This window comes from Eschscholzia californica, unplaced genomic scaffold (assembly GCF_041429995.1).
Source record: "Eschscholzia californica isolate CP2 unplaced genomic scaffold, dmEscCali1.0.p SCAF_3, whole genome shotgun sequence".
In the NCBI taxonomy this organism is placed as follows: Eukaryota; Viridiplantae; Streptophyta; class Magnoliopsida; order Ranunculales; family Papaveraceae; genus Eschscholzia; species Eschscholzia californica.
The window spans coordinates 27,957,740-27,979,579 of record NW_028238420.1 but is presented as its reverse complement, the minus strand read 5'-3'; the positions used below and the strand labels follow the sequence as shown (position 1 = coordinate 27,979,579).

The window sequence follows — 21,840 nt, the reverse complement described above, 5'->3', positions numbered from 1 at the left end:
ATCTACAGATGTCTACGAAAGTCGAAAAATATATATTTAGAAATATTAATTAATATTTTTTATTTCATATGGTAAGACAGTAATAATATTAAAAATAATAAATATCAACTAAATAAATATCAATGTCCACAGATATTAACGGATGTCTACGAAAGTCGAAAAATATATTTTCAAAGTAGTAGGGCAAATTTATTTCGTATGATTAGACAATAATGATTACATTAAAATAATAAATGTCTACCAACTGCCATCAATGTCCTCAGATATCCACAGATGTCCACAAAAGTCGAAAAATATATTATTGAAACATGAGTACAAATATATTATTTCATATGGTTTGACAATAATGATAATATTAAAATAATAAATGTCTATCAATTATCCTTCAATGATGAGATAATAATAATAATAATAATAATAATAATAATAATAATAAATAATAATAATAATAATATCCACTACACATTTTGTCCATGGATTCAATATGTTGAAATGTCTCCAGGACATTTTGTCCATGAACCAAATGTCTTGAAATGTCTCTGAGATATTTTGTCTATGAATCAAATGTCCATAAAGACATTTTGTCTACGGACAAATGTCCCGAAATGTCTTGAAATGTCTCTGGAACATTTTGTCTCTGAGTGTCCTCCAATGTCCTGAACCACTATCCCCCCCTAACTCAAAGACCATAACCTGGGTCAGCTCTTAAAAGGTTTGCAGTAAGATACTATGAGCTAATGGACTTAGTCTGGCTGGTAGATGCTATGTCCATTGCTCATTAGATTATGTGCCCCCCCCCCCCCCCCCCTCACCGCCTGTAAATTTTTTTCCTGCATCTATTCTGTTGTACTTAATTTTCTTGTTATTCTTAACTTTTTTATTTTTATTTATCTCTCTTTTACTTGATCTTTCCTCTTTTATACATCTTCCTTTTCTCGGGGAGATCCCTTTTGTCAGAATTTATCCTCTTCATGGATGGCAAATTAGTAATTAGACAAAATTGTTTATGTCACATTTTTGTAGCTCTAATGTAAATGATTATATGCATGCAGCAATTGTATTGAATAAAAAAAGGGTTATTTTCCAAATAGCTCCCAACTTTGTGGCCAGCTTCCTGTCTAGCCTCCTATTTTATCAAAAAGACCTAGATGGCCTCCTTTTTTAGATTCCGTTATACCGTTAACTAGTCATCACCTCTCTCTCATCCACATCATCGCCTAGCTCTGCCACCTCATCATCATCACTGGCGAAGGTCGCCGGCCGGCCAATTTTCTGGCCGGCGACCTTTAAACATTAAAAAAAAATTAAAATTATATTATTCATCATTCCTCTCTCTCTCTAAAAAAAAATTAAAATCTGTCCTCTCTCTCTACAAACTCTAGCGAAGGGAAAGCTTAGTATTTCAAGAACACATTTTTAATGTGTGAAATTTTTTTGTTAAGGCAATCTGGAATTTTTTAATATCGCCGGAGAATCTGTTCACGAACAGATCTGTTCGTGAACAGACCCACCTCCGGCGAAGGGCTTTCCCTTCGCCGGAATTTTTAGAGAGGGAGAAGACAAATTTAAAAAAAAAAAATTTAGAGAGAGAGGAATGATGAATAATTTAAATTTTTTTTAATGTTTTCGCCGGTGAAGATGATGAGGTGGCGAGAAGATGAGGTGCCAGAGAGAGGCGATGAGTCGGATGAAAGAGAGGTGATGACTAGTTAACGGTGTTATAACAGAATCTAAAAAAGGATGTCATCTAGGTATTGTTTATAAAGTAGGGGGCTAGGCAGAAAGTCGACCACAAAGTTGGGGGCTGTTTGAGAAATAATCCAATAAAAAATGTCTTTTTCTTTTGTAAGCACTAATACTTTTTTTACTTTTAATATACAAAATTTTCTTAAGTTAACCCTATCTGGAACGTATTCCAAACTCCGCTCTAGCTTCTATCACCTTTTCTTTCTCTTTTTCTTTGTAGTCACAAAAATTAACGAGAGAGAACAGAAAACATAAAAGAACCCAACTAAAAAGAGCCATGCCATTGAGGCATTGAGCACTCCAACTATGTAATTACACATTCATAGACCAAAATGTCAATTGGACAAATTTGAAGGCAAATTTGACGAGAAGATCAGAAGTTGGGGGGCGTTCGGGAAGTGGCTAATTAATTAAATATTACTCAACTTAAGTCCAACGGCATTTACTAGAGACCTTGTTATTTACAATTTTGGCATAAACGGTACGTTTCTATGCACCCAGTTTTAGATTTGCAAGTCCACTTGCTGCCTACTACTTAGTATTCTTCCAAAGTCAAATCTCAATAACATTACAGATAAGAGAGTGATGAGAAATGAAGAATTCTTCTTCTTCTCCATTTATTATTAGTGTTTCAATAAGTCTTCTTATATTATCCTTGTTTGTCTGTTTTCTGCTTGGATCAAAGAACTCGTCGTTGCCATCGTCTTACCCTTCGTTGTCACTTTTCTCATACTTGTCCAATAACCTTTCTTCCTTCTCAGTACCCAAACAAACAAATCCACCAAACTTACCAGTAAGTTCTGTTAAATATTCATGCAACCAGATACATATATAATATATTACTTACTACATTTTACGATTTACGTTCATGATAATCAATGTGCAGGAATTCAAGGACCCAAAGAAAGATCTTCATGATGTACCAGTGGAGAAGTACTTTAGCAAATTAGAGAAGCTAGAAGCAGGTCTAGCAAGAGCTCGAGCTTCTATAAGACAAGATGCAAGCCTAAATTATGAAAGTTATAACCAAAGTTCCGAGCTTTATATCCCGAAAGGCGATATATATCGTAATGCTGTTCTTTTCCATCGGTAAGCATTATATACACTTAGCATATTTCTCGGCTTACGAGCAAAGTGATAGCACTAATGTAGGTGAGACTCTAGTTAATGAATCCCCCGAGGCTTGTCAGCTTGCATACCCAACTCGGTTCGGGTCCATTAAGGTTGAAATTTATTGGGATGAATTAAAATCTTTATGATTCGTCCTAATAATCAGCGAAGATTTGATTTTGTTTACATCTACATGTAAAGTTAATTTATTCGAAAACTCTCCTGTGTATATATAATATTACTTAAAGCGGGGGCCCTCAAATTTTGGGGGCCTTAGGCAGCCGCCTGGGTCGCCTAGGCCCAGGGCCGGCCCTGCCCAGTAATTTCTCATGAGGTGATAGACCTTTAAGAATAAGGTGTGGGAAGATTATTAAATAAGTAAACATCCGTCAGAACGCACTCTCTCCAAAAGAAAATAGCGAGGAATGCGAAGAGATGTTTTCGCTCCATAACTCCAATTTGCTGAGGGGCGTGGACGCGACTTCGTTGATGAATAACCCCATGCTTAAGGAACCAACGTTGGTGATCATTAGTCATAAATTTTGTCCAATTATCGGAACGAAAGGTTTGGAGTTGAGGAAAAAGAATATCACCTTTGCAGGAGTAAATCATGGATATTTGAGAATGAAATTGCGTAATAACAAAATAAAAAATAAAAAAAACGATAAGATGTTTAGTGTCAGAACTTAGCATGCCTGAGAAAAAACCCAAGTGCATGGAGAAAAACCGCCAACTAATGTAAAAAAAATAACAACAGTCAGACGTAGAGGGAACTGAAAAAGGACCCCACAAATTGACATGAATAAGTTTAAATGGACGAGAAGAGGTAAAGGTACTAGTTGGAAATGGTAAACGAGTTTTCTTAGATTGAAGATAAACATCGCAAGGAATTTTGTTAATAATAAAAGTAGAATTCTTAAATGGAATTTTGGAAATAAAATACTTAAAATGGGAAATTGAATGGTGGCCTAAATGCTAATGCCATACATCCAATGAACAACGATTATCTCTAGAAAAAGAAAAAAATTGTAGGTTCTATACGAAGGAAATAAAGTCCATCGTGTGAATCACTAAGCCCAATCGTGATTTATCGTGTGGCCTTGAAAGACATGAGAAGACGAATTAAAAGTTACTACACAACTAACTGATTTAGTAATTTCGAAGATAGAGATTATGATGCAGGCGCATCCAAGACGGGCCCACAAGGCCACACGGCCATGGCCTAGTCGGCCAGAGTTTAGTAGTTTAGTAGGAGTCCTAATTTTAGTATGATTCATAATGAATATAGGTTTAGGAAGTTTCTTTATTTTCAGTATCTCTATTATTTAGAAAAGTCTAGTTTGTGTCTATCTAGGAAAGTTTAGTAGTCTATAAAAGGAGGTCCAGTCTGTTTTATTATTCATGTTGAAGAGAAAACCCCTTGAGTTTAATAAAGTTTTTCAGTTTTTAGAGTTATTTTATTTTCTTTATTTACTTTTATTTCGTTCTTTTAATTCCGCTGCGTTCTACATCATGTGGTATTCAGAGCCATTAGAGTTTTGGGCGAATGATTCTGGAAATTTTTTTCCAAACCAGTTAATTCAGAAGTCTATTCCTCAAGAGAGTCATAATCAACTATAGTATACTCATCAAGGGATAACGAATCAATGCTTATGCACATCTTGTTTTTCTCCAAATAACTCGTACGATTATCATTGGAATCCTGGAGAAACCTTAAGAGAAAATCTATCACAACCTCCATCTTTTTATTATCCGACATCAACCGCACCACCACCACCACCTCCGTACTCTAATTATACACCACAACCTTCGCCTTATCAATACCAACCACCACCAGTGTTTTCTACCCCATCACCTCCATCTTATTACTACTCTACATCAACCCCATCTCTTTCTTCTCCTCCACCATATTCACCAACACCCCCATCTTCCTATTATACACCAACATCACCCTCACCACCACCTCCATACACTTATTATTCACTACAACCACCAACACCGATAGAACCATCTTCTCTTGACCGTTCCGCGGCACCAACACTTTTGAAGCAATCCACATCATTGTCCGAAGAAAAAGTCATTGATGATAAGAAGAAAAAGGAGGATTCGATAAAAATACCCATTGAACGAGCTCTCAAATCGGTAAACACTACGGTTTCCACTACGCCCACTAAAGAGAAGACTCCAACTTTCGCTTCCGAATGGGACAACATTAGAGAAGGATTATCTTCGGTTTCGATGTTAGAAGAAGCGTTTGTCGAATACAAGAGAGAGAACACCGAAAAATTTGACCGCATTGATCACCGATTTGATCAAATCAATGATACAATCAGAGATTTCAACCTCAAACTCCAAGGTATTCGTTCTAACTCTTCCCCGTCTAAACACCAACAGCCTACTAGTTATACACCATCTTCGTCCCAACATTCTACAACCACCCCTACTACATCAAATACTTTTCTTTCCCTGGAAAATCAAGGAACCGTTTTCCTCCACCCTAATAAAGTGCATGTTCACCCAACAATAACAGGAACAAACAATTCTAGTTTATCTATAAACAATGTCCCTCCACATCACCTAAGTGTTGAACCACCATTCATCCCCCTTCACCATACCAGGATTGAATATCAAACCATGCCAAACCGAACAACACACCATCCGCCCGTTACCCATAACCAGGCAGAATTATTCATGCCCCTACACCACCATAACAAGTCAATTGAACCATCACCAACCAGTTTCATTCACCTAGTTACACCACCAATCCCATCGTTCACCTTTCCTATGGCTACCCAAACCCGGAATAACTACCAGACCTTCCCCGAAGCTTCCCAAAACCAATCAGTCAACCTACTCGTTACCCACACTCCGAGTTCTCCTTCTTCCTCAACTTCATACCGTATAAGTGTGCGTTCTTCTTCTCCACATCTATACAATAGTCCAACGACCATAAACCATTACTCATACCCTCAACTTTGTGAACACATCCTATCCCTTACCTCTTCCACTATTTTTGTTGATTCTAGAGGCACTTCGACAGAAAATTTAGACTCTAGGCGTGAGGCTTTCGATGCACTTCCTTTTGTTTCTGTTGGCACCCCAAGATCCAAGCTAACAACCCCGTCTCATCTGTTAAAAGACGACGATAACTTCAAATCCGAAGAACCAACGTTAGTGATCATCGATGAAACTGTTTCTACTGTGTTTCCTCATGGAATTGATTGTACTTTTGTTAATGGTGAGGCCATGCAACATATAAAAGGAAATATGATCATTCATCTTCGAGAAATTTTACGATGGTTTGCAATTTTTATTGGATCTTCTCGTAAGGATTCCACTGATGACGCCCTCTTTGATACTATAGAAAGCCTTGTTGCGTACTTCACAATATTACAAGAGGATACTCATAACAATACTCAGATTGTTGCAAGTTCTGCAAATTTTCATACTTTTATTTGGGAACCTGGTGATTCGTTTGCTTTTCTTTCTCTACACTTTCCCTCTCTTCGTATGATGGTCAAATCGTCGTTAAGAGTATTCCAGATATTATTGAAAGAAGAGAGGCAGGAATCGTGATGGATTGGAAGAAGAATTTTAAGGTTAGAATTTTTATAGAGGAAAGTATGGTATTTGCAATCTTCTTCATCAAACTACAAGATGACGGGAGATGTCGAAATTTGTTGGAAGATTCTTTCTCACGATCGATCTTTCGAAATTCCTTGCAATATGAGATTGAAGCTAGTGCTATAATCCATAATGGTGTCTTTTGGTTATCGTGCCCCTTCCATGCAAAGTGGGAATTACGGATCGCCATGATAGAATTCATCGTATGTGGGTGCATCAAATTATTTTCTTCATCGAATCGGTCCGGGACGAACCTTCTGGGGAAAGGGGAGCTGATGCAGGCGCATCCAAGACGGGCCCACAAGGCCACACGGCCATGGCCTAGTCGGCCAGAGTTTAGTAGTTTAGTAGGAGTCCTAATTTTAGTATGATTCATAATGAATCTAGGTTTAGGAAGTTTCTTTATTTTCAGTATCTCTATTATTTAGAAAAGTCTAGTTTGTGTCTATCTAGGAAAGTTTAGTAGTTTATAAAAGGAGGTCCAGTCTATTTTATTATTCATGTTGAAGAGAAAACCCCTTGAGTTTAATAAAGTTTTTCAGTTTTTAGAGTTATTTTATTGTTCTTTATTTACTTTTATTTCGTTCTTTTAATTCCGTTGTGTTCTACATCAGATTAAGTTAAACTTAAAGGAAGGAATATGTAAAACATCAATGAGATGAGACGAGGGTGAAAACGAGATAGACCCAAGTGAAAGACACTAACACGAGTGTCATTGGGTAATCTAACAAAGTAGTTGGGAGGGGCTACATAATAGTTAGAGAATTAAAAGAGCTCCAAACAAATGTGCTTTGCAGCACCGGAGTCGATGAACCAAGGGGAAAAAGGAAGAGGCATACATGTTAAGTTCATTGACGGGTCAGAAGTGCTTAAAGGGGTGCTTGTAGAGCGTCGTTGATGTTTGAGGAATTTAAAGAGATATTGGTACTGGTCTAGCGTCATTGAAGATTTAAGGCACTACTGAGTCAGTTGGGTCTTTGGAGACTGAACCAGTCAATGGGGTGGGTCTGGATTGAGGGGGATAGTCGTGGAGCTTATATCAGGTCGACTACAGGTGTTCATGCACTCGACAGTGATCACAAATGGGTTGTTTCCATTTCGATCTTGGTTTTTGGGTTGGTCAGGCCGACAAGCAAATCAGCCATCATTAGTGTTAGCGGCGTGGCGGCTTCAACACTAATTTTGGTTGACTTGACGATTAGTTTGTTGACCTTCTTCTTGCTTGACGAGAGTGAATAAGAAAAATAGAGGGAAAAACTCCATGATGAGTAGGATTTGGCTTTGAATGGCCAAGAATATGAAGACCTTGAAGGAACTCCATTGCTCGTTCCTGGTCAGAACGAGCAGGCAACGATTTACCATGCCCACACGTGCTTGGTTCGATGGACATTAAAGATTGTAATTCATCCTGAAGGGGTTGTGAAATAAGTAGAAACATCTAACCCCTCTTGTTTATAGAAGGAATTAATAGAGTTCTTATCAAGAAGAAGCTAGACATAGCACTATACACAAGCATTACACTACATCACAAACCATTATTGGTTGTTATGTTAGTTGAGGCTGGACGATACTTGTCCATCACATTAGCACAGGATGCTAACTACTTTTAGTGGTTATTTGTTTGTTATTTTTCTGTTAGAGAGTTTGTTACTCATCTCTCTCTCTATTTAAACTCTTGTAATTAACTCATTTTTGGTTAATGAAAATCGTTTCCACTATTGTATCAGAGCTCAGTCTCTCTCTCTCTCTCTAAGCGATCTTCATCTTCTTCTATCTTCTTCTTCTTCATCTTCATCGATCTTCATCTTCTTCTTCTTCAAAATTCAACTATTTTTCGACTTTCTTTTCCTAAACTTCATCTTCTACTTCTGTTCTAAACAAAAATCAGAAATGAATCGACCTAAAATTACATGGGAAACGCAATTACTTCAATGGGAAACGCAATTACTTCAATGGGAAACGTGATCCCGATCAAACTTCACAGTGATAATTACTTAGATTGGAGGGCACTATTTCTAGCAATTCTCAAGAAATATAAGGTTTTAGATCTTATTGATGGATCTCGATCTCAACCTGATCAATTTCTTGATACTGAGATGAGAAAAGTCAATCTTGAGTACTTTGAATGGCTTGAAGAAGACCAAACCTTATTAATTTGGATCAACTCAACTTTATCAGATTCGGTTATTCCCTATGTAGTTGGTAATTCAACTTCTCGAGAGCTTTGGCAGAATCTTGAAGATTCATTTGCATCATCTTCTACCTCCCATATCTTTCAACTTCTTGATAATCTCAGAGATTTAAGGGAGGAAAATGAAAAGATGCCAGATTTCCTCACCAAAGTCAAGAAGATATCTGATTCTCTTACTGCTGCTGGTAGTCCAGCATCAAGTGTTGAACTTGTTGCTAGTATTTTGAGTGCATTACCACCTGAATGTGATACCTTCTCTGCTGCTGCTCGACTTCGAAGGCCTCCAATCACTGTTACTGAACTTCAAAATTGGCTAATCAGTGAAGAAATCTCTCTGTTTGAAAAGCAAAAGAGGTATGCTTGCAATCTGAATCAAGCCTTGTTCACTAATCCACAATCTCAACCTTCTACTAAGAGATTTTCTCAATCAAGAAATCAACAATTCTTTCGAAACAATCAAGGAAGAGGTTATAATCATTACCCAAATGAGAACAAGTCCTCAACTTATCAGGCACAAAGTAATTCTAATGGAGATAGACCTACATGTCAAATTTGCCATAAAGTTGGTCACACGGCAGCTGAGTGCTATCATAGGATAAACTTTTCTTATCAAGGTCGCAGTCCACCTAACAATTTAGCAGCTATGCTAGCTACTGCTAACATTTTGGGGGAAAATCCTTGGTATGCTGATACAGGAGCATCACATCATATTACTCCAGATGTGTCGAATATAATTCCTTCTTCTTCTACTACCTATCATGGTAAAGAAACAATTACTGCAGCCAATGGCCCAGGTATGCTCATTTCTCGCACTGGTAATTCTTCTTTTCAACATCATAAATATACTTTCTCTCTAAAAAATGTGGTAGTTGTACCTCAGGTTGCACACAATTTATTATCAGTTAGTCGATTTACTAGAGATAATAACTGTTCTGCGACTTTTGATCCTTTTAAATACTATGTGAAGGATCTCACATCGAACCAGACTCTTTTCCAATGGCCAGCTAGAGATGGCTTATATCCTATTCACCTCAATAAAGACCCTCCATGGTCAAAACCTCAAATAAAGGCTCTCACTGCTCGACCAACAACTGCTTCTCTTTGGCACAAGAGGCTGGGTCATCCCTCTTTCACAATTATGCAAAAGTTAAAGCATTTGTTTTCTCCTACATCTTCTAAACCATTATTTTGTTCAGACTGTCAATTAGGGAGAAGTAAGAAGCTTTCTTTTCCTATGTCCACTACTGTTTCTTCTAAACCTTTACAAGTTTTACACATTGATCATTGGGGTCCTACTTCTATTGCTTCTGTTAGTGGTTTCCATTATTGTGCTAATGTGATTGATGATTACTCCAAATTTTGCTGGATTCTTCATTTGCATAATAAGTCTCACTTTACTGCTGCCTTCATTACTTTTATCAATTTTATTGAAAATCAGTTGGGCCCTAAGGTTCAGACTATTCGAACTGATGGTGGTGGAGAGTTTCTCTCTATTGTATTCAAGCATTTTTTACAAGAAAGGGGAATATCACATCAATTTACTTGTGCTCATACACCTGAGCAGAATGGGGTTGCTGAGTATAAGCATAGACATCTTATTGACCTCACTAAAACCTTTCTCATTCAATCTTCTCTCTCTAGTTCTTATTGGCTTGAGGCACTTACCACAACCAACTATATTGTAAATTGATTACCTACTAAGTCTTTGAACTCTACTTCTCCTTCAGAAGTACTATTTTACTCTTCTCCTGACTATGATTTTCTTAGAACATTTGGATGTGCCTGTTATCCATGGCTCAAACCATACACCTCAAGCAAATTAGAACCAAGGAGCAAAGAATGTGTCTTTTTGGGTTATTCACAAACTCAGAAAGGTTATAGATGTTTAGATACCATCACTGGGAAAGTGTACACTTCCAGACATGTTGTGTTCAATGAGGATCATTTCCCTCTTAAATCAGCTCACCCAACACCTACATTGCATTCTGTTGCCTCCAATGTTTCTTATCCACTTCTCTTCACTCCCTTTCCTATCACACCAAGTGCTCCTATTGAATCTATTGTGCCTACAGAACCTATAACACCTATAGAACCTATTGAACCTAATACTCCTATAGAACCTTCAGCACCTATTGTTATTCCAGAACCCATTGACTCTCATTCAGAACCTACTACATCTACTGTCCCAAATTCAGTTCCTTTACCTATTCTACCACCACAACCTACTCATCCAATGCAAACCCGAGCCGAATTAGGTATTTACAAACCCAAGACCTATTTGGCATCTACTAAACATCCACTTACATCTGCTCTTAGTGCTATTTCTGTACTTCCCACACCTACTTCATTTACTCAAGCAAATAAGGATCCTCAATGGAGACTTGTCATGGCCAATGAGTTCAAAGCTCTTGAGGACCTTCAAACTTGGTCTATTTTTCCTCCTTCTAATAATCAGAATTTAGTTGGTTGCAAATGGGTGTATAATATCAAACAGAAGTCAGATGGTAGTATTGAGAGATATAAAGCTAGGTTGGTGGCGAAAGGTTTTCATCAACGAGAAGGGATTGACTTTATTGAAACATTTAGTCCTGTGGCTAAACCCACGACTATCAGAGTTCTTCTCTCGCTAGCTGTTAATTTTAATTGACAAATTAGACAACTTGATGTGAGTAATGCCTTTCTTCATGGTCAGCTCAAGGAAGAGGTCTTTATGGCTCAACCTCCTGGTTTTTTAGACAAAACTAGACCCAATTATGTGTGTAAATTACACAAATCAAATTTATGGTTTAAAACAAGCCCCACGAGCTTGGTACGAGGAATTGGTGGATTCTCTTTTTGCTCTTGGATTTCAAAAGTCTTATTCAGATAATTCTCTATTTGTGTCTTCAATTAATGGAGATCTTACATATGTCCTGGTTTATGTTGATGGCATATTGGTCACAGGCAACTCACCTTCTCCCTGTACCTCTCCCATCTCTCAATTAAGCACGAAATTTGCTATGAAAGATTTGGGCAATCTACATTACTTTCTGGGAATGGAAGTTCATAGGGATAATTCTGGTCTTTTCTTATCTCAAACAAAGTACACTTTAAATTTGCTTTGAAAAGCTCAAATGAGTGATTTTAAGCCTTGTTCTTCTCCTTTGGCTCATAGATTTAAGCTCACTCCATCAGAAGGTACTCCACTTGAGGATCCATCTCACTATAGGAGTTTGATTGGGGCATTACAGTATCTAACATGGACCAAGCCAGATATCAACTATGTTGTTAGCTTGGTTTGTCAATTTATGAGTAAAGCCACTATTGCTCATCTCCTAGCAGTCAAGAGAATACTTAGATATCTCAAATGGACAGTGGATTGGGAAGGAAGCATTTCAGATAGCAGGTCTACCTCAGGCTATGTTGTTTATTTGGGAGGGAATCTAGTTTCTTGGTCTTCTAAGAAACAACCAACAGTTTCTCGGTCTTTGACTGAGGTGAATATAGGTCTTTAGCACATACGGAAGCTGAGACTATCTGGGTATGCTCTTTGTTAAAGGATCTTCATTGTTTTCTCTCTCTCTACCTCCTTAACTCTGGTGTGGTAACATCTCAGGTCTGGCTTTGGCATCCAATCATGTCTTTCATTCCAAAATTAAGCACCTTGCTTTGGATTTTCATTTCATTCGTGAGTTAGTTTCCAATAAGAGAATTCAACTCTCTCACATCACCACCAATGACTAGATTGCTGATGTTCTCACAAAGCCTTTGCCTGGTCCTCGATTTGGTTTTCTTCGATCCAAGCTAAAGCTATTCTCCATACCTTCAGCTTGAGGGAGGCTAATAGAGTTCTTACCAAGAAGAAGCTGGACAGAGAACTATACACAAGCATTACACTACATCACAAACCATTATTGGTCTATGTTAGTTGAGGTTGGACGATACTAGTCCATCACATTAGCACAGGGTGCTAACTACTTTTAGTGGTTATTTGTTTGTTATTTTTCTGTTAGAGAGTTTATTATGAGTTTGTTACTCATCTCTCTCTATTTAAACTCTTGTAATTAACTCATTTTTGGTTAATGAAAATCTTTTCCAGTAGGAATAACCCTTTTGAGTTGAAACACTTTTATGGCATTATTTTGATAGTGACGACAATGAAGATCTTGCCAAATATCAGCATCATTATTAACATACAGAATAGAAGAGCGAATATCCGAAGTGAAGGAATTAATAATCCAACTAGAAACCAAATCATTGCATTGTTCCCAAGAGTGTAAATAATTGGGGGCAGTTGGTTCATAGATTGTCCCATCGACAAAACCAAGATTATCCTTGGATCGGGAAGCCATTTTCGTCCCACGTGAGTGGATATTATGATGCAAATCTTTCTGATTGTCTACATACTCGTCATTCTACAGCGGTTTTCCATATTCTTAGACTCCACTCTCATTCCTTAGAGTGCTAAGGAAAAACCTACAGTATCTCGCTCTAGCATGCTAAAGTTTTGTATTATACTATTTCTAATATGACTTCTGAGATAATGAGATTACTTGGATCACTTTGTTTTGTTAAAGTATTAAGAGTCAAACTCTTTCATCCATCTGGCATTCTTTGTGAAAGTAAGAGTGACATCCAAGTGACTGCCTCTCCAACTCTTTCATCCATCTGGCATTTCTAATATGACTTCTGAGATAATGAGATTACTTGGATCACTTTGTTTTGTTAAAGTATTAAGAGTCAAACTCTTTCATCCATCTGGCATTCTTTGTGAAAGTAAGAGTGACATCCAAGTGATTGCCTCTCCACCTCGTACACAATTTGATATACTTCAAATTTTGGACGAACACTATGATACTCCTTGTAAGATATATCTGCTTCTTGTAACTTCATCCGACTACACCATATGACCATGGCTGCCTATGTACCCTTTTATAGGATCAAGCCTATCGTAGTTCTACCAACCCTTCACATAAAGATTACCTTGTCGCCATTACGCCCTTTCGAGCAACTTAACACGAGCCGATTTGTAGCAATTTCAAGCAATGCTAAAACTTGCTACACGTCACCACTTTAGTCAACATGTCCGCGGGATTCTCATCTGTGTGCACCTTCATGAGAGAAACATCACCTTCCTCTATGACATCTCGTACTAAGTGATACCTGACATCGATATGCTTAGTACGAGCATGATGAACCTGATTCTTCGCCAAGTGGATCCCACTTTGGCTATCACACCATACATCTACGCACTCCTGCTTAATCCCTAGATTATCCAGGAGACCCCACAACCACAATGCTTCCTTCACACCCTCGGCCATAGCCATATACTCGACCTCCGTAGTAGATAACGCAACTGTAGATTGTAACATCGATCGCCAACTACCTAGAGCACCATGTACCCTAAATAAATAACCAGTAGTAGATCGTCTTCTATCTAGATCGCCAGCATAATCTGAGTCAACATAACCGCTTACCTGACATGTGTCTCCACCAAAGCACAAACCCGTATCAACAGTACCTCAAGACCCACTTCACAGCTTCCCAATGTGTCTTCCCCGGGTTTTCTATAAACCTCCTAACCACACTGACAGCCTGTGAAATGTCTGGACGAGTACACACCATAGCGTACATCAAACTGCCAACTGCACTAGCATACGTTACACGATCCATATGATCCTTCTCCACCGTAGTAGTGGGAGATTGTTTTCCCGAGAGCCTGAAGTGTGGTGCCAAAGGTGTTGACACCGCCTTCGCATTCTGCATCCCGAACCGAGAAACTACTCGTTCGATGTAACCTTTCTGACTCAAGTACAGTTTCTTACTTGATCGCTCTCTCTTAATATCCATTCCCAGTATCTTCTTTGCAGCGCCCATGTCTTTCATCTCAAACTCTTGATTGAGTTGAGATTTTAACTTATCTATCTCCACCATGCTTCGAGAAGCAACAAGCATGTCATCCACATACAAAAGGAGATAAATAAAGTCACCTTCGCGAAGCTTCTTGATGTATACACAACAATCATAGTCACTTCTGCGAAAACCATGCTTTAGCATGAAAAAATCAAATCGTTTGTACCATTGACGAGGTGATTGTTTCAATCCGTAAAGAGATTTCCTCAAACGACATACTTGATTTTCTTTGCCCTCAACCTTGTATCCCTCAGGTTGAGCCATATAAATTTCTTCTTCCAAATCTCTGTGCAAGAAGGCGATTTTAACATCGAGTTGTTCCAGCTCAAGATCACTGTGAGCAACAATACTCAATAGCACCTGAATAGAAGTATGTTTCACGACCGGTGAGAAAATCTCATTGTAGTCGACCCCTTCTTTCTTTGCATAACCCTTGGCCACTTGTCTTGCCTTATACCTTGTACCCTTGATCTCGGAAGAATCCTCTTTCTTCTTGTACACCCATTTACAACCAATAACAGACTTTCCTTTGGGCAATGGGAGAACCTCCCATGTCTTGTTCTTGTGAAGAGACTCCATCTCTTCTTGCATAGCAACCAACCAACTCTCTTTTTCCTCCGCGGTAATAGCTTGTTTGAAGGTGACCGGCTCGATATTTAACCACATTTGCCTGCCCGTAATGCCTAAGAGGTTTGTCTGACCCTAACCTCTGTACCGGCTTATATAACCGTTTCAGCCTAGTGTGTACCGAAACATCCTGCTGTTGTTGTTGTTGTAAAACTTGTGTAACTTCCCCTTGAACCTCCTCATGATCGGGTTCATCAATTTCCTCATCCTGAGTATTATCCTGATGCTCCACCTGATCATGATTCCTAGAAACCCGTTGGTCTTCGGCTTCTACTTCCACTACTTGAGCTTTAGTAGACCCAACATCACCACAACTAGGCACTGTAGCTTTCGTCATAGCTACAATAGATGACTCATCAAACACCACAACTCTGCTGATAACAAACTTCTTGTCTTCCGTACACCATAGTCGATAACCCTTGACTCCTGTAGCATATCTTAAGAAAATTTCCTTCTTTGCTCTATTGTCAAGTTTATTACCTTTAACATGGTAATAGGCCGTACAACCGAAAACCTTAAGTCTCCCGTAATCTGCATGTTCACCTGACCACACCTCGTAAGGTATGCCGCCATCTAAAGAAGAATGTGGAGACCTGTTCACAATATAACAAGATGTAGCAACAGATTCTGCCCACCATTCTACGCCTAATCCCGAATTGGAGCGCATACATCTAGCCTTCTCAAGTAGTGTACGGTTCAATCTCTCTGCGACTCCATTTTGCTGAGGTGTGTTTACTACTTTCCAATGCCTCACAATGCCTTCCTGATTACAAAACTCCTTAAATGCCCCATTCGTGTACTCGGTCCCATTATCCGATCTTAACGTCTTCAGTTTTCGACCAGTTTTGTTCCCAACCATTACTTTCCACACCAGGAATGCGTTGAATACCTCATTCTTATGCTTCAAAAAATAAAGCCAGACAAATCTCGAATGATCATCAACGAATGTAACAAAATACCTGGAACCACCCTTGGAAGGTAACTTTGTCGGTCCCCAGACATCGGTATGTACGTAGTCTAATACCTCTTTGCTCATGTGCTTGCTTGTAAAGAACGTCACCCTGTGTGCCTTCCCGAACACACAATGCTCACAAAACTCCATGCAAGGCTTATTCATGTCCTTCAACAAGCCTTTCCCACACATCAAAGATAGACCCTTTTCTGACATATGCCCAAGGCGCATATGCCAAAGCCTCGTACTGGCCGTTGGATCCCTTCCACTGTTTCCTACTGCTACATCTCCCGTAATTGTTGTCCCCAAAAGTTTGTATAAATTACCGTAACGAGTACCTCTCATTACCACCAAAGAACCCTTAACGACTTTTATGGAGCCATTCTCAATAATTATCTAACAGCCGTTTCGCTCTAACACACCGAGGGAAATTAGATTTTTCCGCAAATCGGGTATGTGTCTTACGTCCATCAATGTTCTCACCACTCTGTCGTGCATCTTGATACGTATTGTTCCAAGTCCCACAGTTTTACATATAATATCATCACCCAGTATAACTGTACCACCATCTATACTCCTATAGGTAGTAAACCACTCCCTATTTGGACACATATGGTGTGACACCCCTGAATCAAGCATCCACTTATCGGAGATCTTCTCAGACACATCTGTTACCGAGAAACATTCGTCAGGGTCTTCTGACACATATCCTGCCTCTTGCATCTCTTGTTTCCCCTTGTAGTCTTTGTTCTTTTGCTTCAACTTTCTCTTTGGACAAGCCGCTTTAAAGTGGCCAAACTCACCAGAACTAAAACATGTTTTCTTGAAAGAGCCTCTAGATTTGGATCTAGATTTCCCGCCCTTTCCCTTTCCCCTTTCATTACTCCTCCCCCTCGTTACAAACAACCCTTGTGCTTGATCCTTGTCTACTCCACCCGACGCCATACTGCTAGTAGCAACCTTACGAAGGTCATCCGCTAATAGCGAATTTCTCGTCTCTTCCATGCTTAGACTATCATCAACAAGCATCAAAGTTTGAACAAGGTTCTCATAGGATTTAGGCAATGAAAGTAACAATATGAGGGCTTGGTCCTCGTCCTCAACCGTAACATCAATATCCTTTAAATCTGAGATAATCCTGTCATACCTATTCACATATTCCTGAATAGAAGAACCCTCTTCCATTCTACATGTGAATAATTTGGATTTTAAGTAGACCCGATTCGTTAAAGTTTTCGTCATGAAGTTGCTTTCTAGCTTCAACCACACACTCGCCGCTGTTGTTTCTTCGTCTACTAGGAACGCCACGTCCCTCTCAAGACACAACATAATTGTAGCCCGTGCTTCGAGATCTAACTCTTCCCAATCCTCATCTGACATATCTCCTGGTTTCTTTCCCGTCAACGTCTTGTGTAATTTCTGCGAGGTTAGCAGATTTTTCATCTGCATCCGCCAATAAGAAAAATCGTTTTTCCTATTGAACTTCTCTATCTCATATTTCCCTGATTTGACCGTATCACTTCTCGATCCCATCTTCTCTTCGTTCAATCTCAACAAGGCTCTGATACCAATTGTAAGAACTAAAAGTCGCGGAAGCTATCGAACCTATCCTAGAAATTGATCCGGTTATGAAGATTAATCGAAAAGTTATGCCAAAACTAAATATGCAAGCAGAATTAATGAGGTTCGGCTTTAAAGCCTACGTCCTCGGGCAAACAAGAAATCTTTATTGAAGGATAGATGAAGACGACTCACACAACCCGCAAGTTCGTCCCAAGATGGTACCGTATAGAAATTAACCTTCTATACTAAATCTTCGACGACCGAGAAATTTAGCACCGCTAAAAAACTATGCACAAAATTTCTCTCTCACTTGCTCTCTCTCTAGCTCTCTAAAGAAGAGTTGTTGTTGAGTAGTTGTGTTGATGTATTTTACAAAGCACTTAAACCCCCAATATATAGTATAAGCCACCGACCATAATAGGATTCAATTGGTTTCTAGGATTTAGAAATTGCCTCAATTTGAAACCGCCCTTGTTCAATTTGAAACTGCCATGTAGAATGAAACCGCCTATTGGAGAATGAAACCGCCTATTTCATATCTTCCTCAAACCGCCTCTCACACTGCCAATTTGTTATTTCATGGTAGATTCAAACACATCGTCTTGGACTATGACTTTGTACAGTAAAAGGTTGCGGCAGGAAGTGTGACAATTTATTTCGTCTGATCATGCTTAGTTAGTCGATATCCTTACAAAGAGCCTTACTCGTTTTCGTTTTCATAAGATTTGTAAAGTTCAATTTGCGGAAGGTGACAATAATGTCGATTACTCTATAGTGAATGTGTGCCACAAAGGTTGCATACTCAACTATGTTTAGGTCCAGTGAGTTTTAGCTTGTGAGAGTAATCCCATATGGGAGAATGGGTATCTAGCAACCTAAGAATATAATGCCAAGGTCCTCTCCACTCCTTTCCAATTGGTTTTGAGTTAGATGACCACAAACTTAATATGGTAGCAGAGGTAGACCAACACGTGATAGGCTTAAAGCCACACGTGCTCCACGTCACGCGAAAGAAAAAAAACACACGTGTTCGGCTCAAAGAGCACCACACTTGAGGGAGCATGTGAGAATAGTTCCACATGGGGAGAATGGGTATCTAGAAACCAAGAATATATTGTTTAGGTCATCTCATTCATTGCCAATGGTTTTGAGTTGGATGACCGCAAACTCAACAGAGCTTAATCGGAATGTTAAACTTTCCGATTCATCCTAATCGGTGTAGATTTCTTTTTCCTTATTTATGTATCTTTTGTATCCATCTACATGTAAAGTTGCTTTATTTGTAAACTCTCTTGTGATTATAAGTACAATAAGGATGAATGATATCATTAACCTCATTTAACAAAATCGTATACGAAGTCACAATTTTTTAGTAAACGAAGTAGAATATTTCATTGACAAAGGAAAATCTTACAGTGGTTAGTTGACAAAACTAACCTCATCAAAAACAACCAATTAAGAGGAGAGAAGATGATTATAATGGCTCAAAGCCGAATTTTGCCACCCCTTTTAGTAATTAGATCTGACAAAACCATGTTGTTCTCCTTGGCTTCTTGCTATTCCAATAGATAATGGAAGCTTTAGCCTGAATAGATGTTTCCTCCAATGATGTTTTTTGTCATACAAATCACCCATCATCTTCTTGTTTCTTCCAAGCCATATATTACATATGATTGCGGTTGGAATGCATACCTTGCAAAATTTGTTCTTATCTATTTTTTCTTTGTTTTCATTTCTTTATTAGCTTCCCTATTGCCTCTAATCATTCCATTCTTAAATAGTAATCCTTTCTAGACTTCAGAGGCAAAAATGCAAAAGCAAGTGCATGTGGACTCTTCATCTCTTTTACGCATTCCACATCTGTCCGGGTTGAAGGAACCCAGTTTGGCCAGTCAATCAATAGTGGGTAAATACTTGTGTAGAATTCACTAGAGGAGGAATGACACTTAACATGATATTGTATTGTTCCAGAAATATATCGTCAGGGATCGCAATTAGCTTAGATTTTTCCTGCAGAATTTTTGTAAAGAATCGACAGAGAATCCTTTTTATTCGAGGGAGACAAAAATCTTGAATCTAAAGGAGGTACAAGATTGTTTGCAGCCATTGTTGTTGCAGTAAGAAACTCTATAAATTCCCACAGTCATTTTCGAGCATCTTATGCAGGCTTAGAGTAAATTTTTCGTAACTAATAGTATTTTAATTTCTCAAAATAACCTGTAACTATATCAACGATACTTATATTTCTTAACACACCTGCAACAACAACATTCAGTTTAAAATAGATTTCTATTCTCAAAATAAACTAGTCCCGCTTTCGCTAGTAGGCATCTTCCATTGGGAAAGAATGACTAACTGGGACAAACGTCCAATCTAGCTTATTCATAATCCTAATATTTTATACATTTAAATCAAGAATTTCATTTTCATGATTGGGTTGAAGAAGTAATATGTGAATTTTTTTAGGAGTTACTTAGAAATGGAGAGAATATTCAAGATCTTCGTCTACAAAGAAGGGGATCCGCCGTTGTTTCACTCTGGTCCTTATAAAAGTGTTTACGCAACTGAAGGGATGTTTATTCATCAAATGGAAGGAGAAACTAAGTTTAGAACTCAGGATCCGGATGAAGCTCATGTTTATTTCCTTCCATTCAGCGTAACAAATATGGTTCAATACTTATATCAAGGTGATGCCTTAGCTATTAAACAAACTGCTTTAGACTATGTTACTCTCGTTGCACAAAAATATCCTTACTGGAACAGAAGCCTTGGGGCTGACCATGCCATGATCGCTTGTCATGATTGGGTAAGTAATGATTCATTTTTTGTACAATATTTGCATTATAAGCGTAAGGACTGTACACAGGGTGTAGCAGTTTTACTAATAATACATTTATTCGCTATTACTACTCTTGGTTTAGGCTGCATAAAACAAAACAATATAAAAAAGAATATGTAATGAAGTATTGAAATTTTTTATATTTCACAGGGGCCGCTTGTATCATTTCATATTCCCAATTTATACAACAATTCTATTAGGGCTTTATGTAATGCAAATAGTTCAGAGGGATTCGATCCTTGGAGGGATGTAGCCATGGCTGAAGTTAAACTCGATTCAGGTGATATTAACGGCATTGTCGGAGGTCTACCACCTGAGGACCGTACTATACTTGCATTTTTTGTTGGGGGTTACCATGGCGATATTCGTTCAGTACTATTTGAGCATTGGCTAAACAAAGATGAAGATATACGAGTTTATAACAAGCTCCCTAAAGAATTATCATACTATGACATGATGAACAAGAGTAGATATTGTCTTTGTCCAAGTGGGTATGAAGTTGCTAGTCCTAGAGTTTCAGAAGCTATTTACATAGAATGTGTTCCAGTTCTAATTTCAGATAATTTTGTTCCACCATATAATGACGTTCTTGATTGGGACGCATTTTCAGTTCAACTTTCGACGAAGGATATCCCAAATTTGAAGAAAATTCTCATGGCTATACCCGAAGATAAGTATATAGAAATGCAGAAGAAGGTGAAGATAGTTCAAAGACATTTTCTTGTACATGGTACTCCTAAGAGATTTGATGTGTTTCATATGACTCTTCATTCAATTTGGCTTAGAAGGTTAAATATTCGAATTCATGATTGATTAATTTCGGGAATGCTTTTCATATACCATTGTAAGAATAAGGTGGATGGAGATCATGTAATGCATTTCCTTCCCTAGATTAATAAAATAAATAAAGTTTTTTAAATAAAGTTTTTTCTTTTTACAATATATAACTTTGACATTACGAGTAGACATGTTGATGTAGATGCAGCGGAAATTAAGAATAAAATAAACTAATACGAAGAACGATCAAAATAACTGTAAATACTTAAACTTCGATTGATTTGTCTCTTCAAGATGTAAATAATAAAGACAGACTGGACCTCCTTTTATAGGAATTAAGATTCTTCTAGATAGACTCAAACTAGAATTCCCAAAATATCAAAATACTTAAACATATCAACTTCCTAAACCTAGACTCAATAGGAATCTGACTAAACTTAGACTCTTACTAATAACCTAATGCTATGGCTGACTGGCTTAAGATGTCAAGACGGCCGTAAGGCCCACGGACAGCGGGCC

The 21,840-nt window shown here is 38.3% G+C and overlaps 1 protein-coding gene across 1 annotated transcript; it reads left to right on the top strand.

The window, feature by feature from the left end:
* Positions 1-2,310: 2,310 nt before the first annotated feature.
* LOC147549328 (putative glycosyltransferase At5g03795) lies at positions 2,311-21,486 on the top strand. The gene is made up of 4 exons (XM_086670017.1): positions 2,311-2,539; positions 2,633-2,835; positions 20,172-20,511; positions 20,695-21,486. The coding sequence occupies exons 1-4, from the start codon at positions 2,339-2,341 to the stop codon at positions 21,355-21,357; spliced, it is 1,407 nt and encodes a 468-aa protein (XP_086526143.1). The 5' UTR covers positions 2,311-2,338; the 3' UTR covers positions 21,358-21,486.
* Positions 21,487-21,840: the final 354 nt, after the last annotated feature.

Coding starts and splice junctions, on each gene's coding strand:
- LOC147549328 (XM_086670017.1), top strand. CDS start 2,339: ATGAAGAATTCTTCTTCTTCTCCATTTATTATTAGTGTTTCAATAAGT. Junction 2,540..2,632: donor CAAATCCACCAAACTTACCA/GTAAGTTCTGTT, acceptor ATCAATGTGCAG/GAATTCAAGGACCCAAAGAA. Junction 20,512..20,694: donor TGATCGCTTGTCATGATTGG/GTAAGTAATGAT, acceptor TATATTTCACAG/GGGCCGCTTGTATCATTTCA.